Here is a 6,242-nt window from a genome sequence, read left to right as displayed (position 1 = left end):
GGGGCTGCTGCGGCCCGGGGTCCTCTTCGGGGAACAAGTACGTAAGTGGAGGGGAGGGGAAGGTAAAGTAAAAGCTTTTAAAATCTGAAATGAAGGAGTAAGCTGGAGATGGCGCTTTTTAGTATCTGTTTTTAAAGTAGAAGCAGCGGAGGGGCGGGGGGTGGTGGTGTTATTACAGCGAAAGTAAAACCGTGCTGTTAATTGTCACGGGTTGTTGTGACGACCAAAAAGAAATGACTTAGTTTCTAGGAGTTACTGGAGGAAAAGGCCCTCAATTAGTTGTTAAATACAACCGTGTGGATGCAATCAGGACGGCCTCTTTTGTTACATAGTGAGTAGGATGGGACTAGTGGGTTTTATGGATTTTGATGTGAAGCAGTGGTTTTATTTTTATGTTTTATGTTAGGGGGATTAGTATGTGATAGTCTTATTCCACAGTGGGATTTGATTGTTCTTTCCAGATGTAGAGAGTGTGTTAATTTCTTTTGTTAGTAAACTGAAAGAAACGTGTCATCTCACCTTTTCACAGTGGAAAGTGCAGGAGGAAAGCTGGGTTAGTGGTTGGGATGCTGGCTTTGACCTCTGGAGGCTTTATGGTTTTACCACAAACTTCCAGAGTTTAATTATAACTTTAGGCAATTAACTCTGAGGCAGTTTTCATGTCTCACAGCGTATCTTTCTTGTTCTTCTGTGAAGTCAACACAGAGATGGAAGTTCTTGTGCAAGGACATTTATAGGCAGAGACTTAATCAGGAATTGCAATCAGGTATCATTCCAGCAGCAAGAGTTGCACCCCAACTCTCTTCCCTAGTGACATGTGATAAGACTGAGGTATTTTGGAAGTGTTGGAATTATTTGTACCACATATTCACAATAGACATAGTTATGTGCTAGAGGAGGAGCCCTGATACATGGTGTGCCCAGGCTTCTGTACTGGTTCATGAAGTGGAGTAACTGAGCTGACTTGAGTGCCACTGAACTGCAGAATCGACTGTGATATCCATGTATGCTTTGTTTAGGTTAGTTTGTTGCTGAAGTGGGATCCCAAGGAAGAAAACATAAAGGAAACTTCTGGGAATAGCTTGTAAAATGCAGGAAAAAATATCGATATTTCAAGTTATAAAAGCATTACTTTATAGATGAAAATAGGTGTTGTTTGGAAAATAATACAGGAGTCAGTAGTACTTAGAACAATGATCTCTCAATTAGTAAGATGTTGATAAGTCCTCATAATTCAATGCTATTCGAAAGCAGCCACCCAGCTTTCTATTCAAGTTGGTTCAAGGAGAGCCAGCTTGCTGAGATATGTTGCTTGGATAACTGTCCAGGGATGATCTAGAATTTACTGTGTTACAATATTCCATATTAAAATCTGAAATTAAAGCCTACCACTAAATAGATGGAGTACCTCTTTTACTGTTCTTTTTCTGTTTATGTTGTTTAAAGAACATTACTTCTCTTCTGTGGCTGTGTTGTGAAGTCTTATCAGAATGGTGATCGTAGTTTTGCCTTGGCAACACCAAGACAGGCTTAGGATTATTTTAAGTGAATGTTCCTTCCAAGAAGAAAAAGTTCCTGAATGAGAGTAACTATAAACAGGTTTTAAACATTTGAAGAGATGGTGTCAACTTGCAGACTTCTCAGTGTAGAAGTTGTTTGCTATTGTTTTTCCTCTCTTTCTCCCCACGTTGATTGTGTTTCCTTTTTTGTGTCTTTTATTGCTGTGTGGGGAAAAAAACCACTATTTAGAGTGTAAGTTGACTTGGTGGGAGCTTGTGACTACACAGGAAAAACATTCGTTTTCCCAAAGTTTTGTGTTTTATTTGCCTGAAGTGATTGTTAAGTTTGTAATATTTGTCAGAAGACAGCACCAGTCCTTATTGTTCTGTCATCTGGTTGCAACAGCACATATCTAACACAGCAAAAAGGTGATATGTTAAAAAAAAAAAAAAAATAAAATCATTTGACGGAAGTATTAAGTGTAGTAGCAGTCTTGTTTCCCTGCTGTTTCAGCTGAGAACAATCTAGAAGTTGTCTCTTATTTTTTTTTGTAATTAAACATTGTCTTAAGTGCAAATTGAGGGCAGTCTTTGCATCTCCTAAGTGTTGATGATCTGTACATACTTCTGTATTTGCAAATCTAGTGATTATTTTCTTTAAACCGTGCTTATGTTTGAAAACTAGGAAATGTAGCGTGTGTGTCCCCCCCCCCCCCCAAGTCTTTGGAGCCTCTAATCTGTCATGCATACTTGAACTTTCTTTTTTCTTTGAATAGATATCAACTAACACTGGTGTTGAAGCTAAGTTCATGTGGCTTATTATGAAGTCCTCAGTTAAAAGGCAGTGTACAAGATATGCAATTATAAGTCGGGGTTTGGAATGGAGATATGTTTAAATAGTTTAAACAAGTTTAAATTGCTATCTGATTTTGTTTTTCCAGGCTACCGTTCCTCTAAGTCACCTTATCAATGCCTTTCATTCACCAAAAAGCTCCACTACTACTGCCAGCACAGCATCCATACAGCCTGTCCAGAGGGACAAGTCCCCGGAGCATGATCCTCAGAAGAGTGAGGTACTGAAAACCTTTCAAAAAAGTAGTAGTTTGCTTTTAACTGAAATAAATCTGAATAATATCAGCTTAAGTGAATTTAATATTTGACTTGTTTTATAAAATAATGTGACTAAATGAAACAGTGTTAACACACAGACTGTAACTTTTTGACAGAACTTCAGTCAGTGCTTTGGCAGTACTGATTCTACGAAAATACAGTATTTAATTAATAAGAAAAAAAGCTAGTACTTGTCTCAGTAGTAATTTGCAAATGAGGAGGGAATTTGTTTTCCCTTTTAACTTAATGTTTCCTGCTCCAAAGTAACAAGAACTATTCTGTTAATAAACCTTGTATTGTCTTTTCACTCGTTGAGTTCCAGTAAAATTTGTTTCATTATAGCTTGTGAGAAAACAGACCGTAACTTAAAATATGTTGAGGAGTTTTGAGAGATTAAACAGCATATTTGCATGTTTTCTTATATTTCTGTCTAAATATCTTTCGTTATTGTTAGATTTTTTTTTTTTTGTTCTTCACATGAAAATCAAAATACAGAAAGTGCAAAGTACGGTCAGATCTTGCCACTTCTCTTTCAACTCATTTCTTAGAACAAGTTTTATAACTAAGAAAATGTTTGGGACAAAAAAACCCCATGGAGTCTCTCACTAACTGCAGAACTTTGGAAATCAACATGGATCGTACCAATCATCCTTGTGTTGTGATTCCATTGTTGGGTGTGTTTTTTGTGATTCTGTATTTGCTTCTTGTGATAAAAATTTATTTCGGCAGGAGACCTGGATTATTGAATGAAACTAAAAGTGTGTTTCATTTATTCAGTTCTGTATTTGTCTTTCTACTTGGCAAGAGAATCCTCTAAATACAGAGAGTATTTCACATTTAATACTTCCTCTCTAATTCATCATACACCTGTTTGCTTCCTCCTAGCATGATAAAATTATAAAAATAATAATTTTAAAAGTCTCTCTTAATTAGAGTATTTTTAAAGGAAGTTCTTAAAGCAAGTTGATTAGACTACAATAAACCTAAATAAACTTAAATAAAAGTTAAGCTCAATTTTAAAATCAGCAAATAGTGACATAATACTTACAGTTCTAATATTGAATAAAATTGAACTATTAGAGTGGCAAAAATCATTACTTGAGAATGTGAAGCCCCTCTGCTGTGAAGTTAAACTGTATTTAGAAGTAGTAATGTCTGAACAGTCACAGAAAAGGCTACTTTTTAAAAATCTTGGCATTTCAGTAATTTTCCAAGAAATTATTAAGCTGAGGTAGGAAGGCGTGATCTACTCCTTTAAACCGTATGTAAAAGTCAGATGATGTTTAAAAATGTGTTTGTCCTTATTTTGAGTATAAGTGAACCGGAAGCCATCTACCCTAGGCTTTAAAACAGAATATTTCGTTTACTTAAGAAATCCGTTTTAAATTACTACCTTTGAATATGGTGGTATGCTGGATGCATCTAGGAATCTGTTCTAAAAACGCTTCTTTTGACATTTTATTCAAGTATTTTTCATGTATGTGCTTTTCAAGGTGAAACTAGATTTCCAGTAAAGTAGATCAACATAAAGCTTACATAAAAACAATTTTAGAGAACCAAAAATATAATCCATAATGCTCTAACAATCAAAAATTAAATAACTGCAAATACATTCTCAGTTAGGAAAATGTTACTGCAGAAACAATATTGAGAGGCCAATAGATATTTTAAAGGGTCCAAACCAATACATATTTTTAAAACATACTCTCCCATAAAAAGATGGTTTCCTATCTGTAAAATACAAGATTAAAATTACTTTGATCAAGGTTACTTATTTAGTAATTCAAATGTATGTGTCTTACCTCCTTGGTATTTTTCATAGTTTCTTTGCTTTGTAGGAAATCCTCGTACTTACCCTTTTCCCCATAGAAACTTTTCTTTCTTTGTATGTCTCCCCAGCTCATGGCTTTTTAAGATTTTAACTCTGGGTATAGTTTCTAAATATCTCATCTTTGTGCTGCTGCTAAATCTGCGCTAGCTGCAAAAAGGCTAGCCCCCCCAAAATAGAGGCTGGGGGGATTTTACTGTTTGCTCACTTGGATGAAATATAATGGGTGGATATTGCTGTATGTCTTTGCACCTTGCACTCTCCATTTGCTCTATCATGAAGAGTAGAAAGAGTTGCAAAACTGCATTTTCTTCCGTGGCTGCTTCAATTGGGGAGCAGGAACATGTTAAGACTGAATTGGGAAGAAAATATACTTGGCATAAATGTACTGTGACAATGAAAATATCAATGCATGCAAATGGAAAAGTTATTCTGCAGTGACGGTAGCAAATATTCTTTCTTTAATCATGTCCTTTCATTCATTCATCTTCATTTAGAATTTTTTTTTTTATTTCAGTCTTAACTGTGAAATATAGATGCTGTATTGAGCCACAAAGTTAACTAGGTTACTCTTAATTTTTTTTTTCCCCTAAGGTAATCTTCAGTAAACTTTGAACATTTATTTCTATTTTGCAGTCTGTACTTAATTTAAGAGATCTGGGATTGTCTGATTTGAAAGCTAACCAGTTCAAAGAATTGATGAACAGGTTGCTTCCTGGCTACTGTGCAGAAAACAAAGTCTCTTCGCAGTGGCATACATCGTACATCTCTGCTGAGTCCTTCTTTGAAAATAAGTATGGTATGTTTCAGAGTAAAGTGCTTATGAGAATTGATAAGAGTTAGATTATAAAGGTGAACACAGTTATTCTTTAGTTTAATCTCTTGTGCTGTAGGTAACTCATAGTTTAAAAAATCTTTAATAAAAATAATGTATTTTTTATTGTATACAAGTTGTCTCTAGCATAGTGCTTTTGAATCTTGGGAATTTTAGAAAGTTCAGCCCAGATTTTGGAATTGTTTCTTCAAATTTAGATTTGAAGTTTGCTGCTATTAAACTTGTCTGAACTCAGCTGTAGTATAAGTGCATTGTCTCTTAATAATGAACCTGAGCTATGATTTTTTTTTCACCAAATAGAGCAAATTAGATTTTGCTGATCTACTAATGTAACAGTCATGAACATCTCCAGTTTACATTGTTATTCATTTTTTGCTTATGTTACGGGTTCAGAAACCCATAACTATTGTTGTTTAGACAATCATTCTATTACCTGATGACCCCTCCTCACCCGGGAAGGGGAATCAGGAAAAAACAAGGAAACCCCGGAGCTGAAGTATAAACAGATTTAACAGAATAAGATTAGAGAATTAACATTCACAGCACTAAAGAACCAATATTGATCCTGATACCAATACAGAATATGCAAAGGAAGGGAAGGCCACAGTGGTCCAGCAGTGGAGCAAGTTCTCAGGATTGCAGCCATCAAGGGAGAGAGCGAACTTGGCAGCAAACTTTCTAATTTGTATTGAGTGTGATGTTCCTGGTATGAAATAATCCTGTTGGCCAGCTTGGGTCAAGTGCTTGGGTCTTGCTCCTCCTCCTCCTTGCACCTGGCAAGCTCGAAAACACTGAGACGTTGAAACCCACACACCATAGCTGCTATAACTAGGGTCTTCTAAAAGTGCAGTCTTCCCAAGTGTTAGAAGAGAAATTAGTCCTGTGTCGCTCAAACCAGGACAGCTTGAAGCAACATTGCATGAGGACATTAATTAGAAAGGAATTCAGCGTGGCAAACTGTTAACAGTCC

At 35.9% G+C, this 6,242-nt stretch overlaps 1 protein-coding gene across 1 annotated transcript in view; it reads left to right on the top strand.

Moving 5' to 3' along the window:
* Positions 1-6,242, top strand: part of YME1L1 (YME1-like 1 ATPase) — a 25,961-nt gene that overhangs the window by 3,050 nt on the left and 16,669 nt on the right. The window contains exons 3-4 of the mRNA XM_009890578.1: positions 2,441-2,572; positions 5,074-5,236. Coding sequence (XP_009888880.1) covers positions 2,441-2,572; positions 5,074-5,236 — 295 coding nt within the window. The remainder of the gene's footprint in view (positions 1-2,440; positions 2,573-5,073; positions 5,237-6,242) is intronic.

This window comes from Charadrius vociferus, unplaced genomic scaffold (assembly GCF_000708025.1).
Source record: "Charadrius vociferus isolate BGI_N301 unplaced genomic scaffold, ASM70802v2 scaffold1418, whole genome shotgun sequence".
Lineage (NCBI taxonomy): Eukaryota > Metazoa > Chordata > Aves > Charadriiformes > Charadriidae > Charadrius > Charadrius vociferus.
This window is presented reverse-complemented; position numbering and strand designations above follow the sequence as displayed.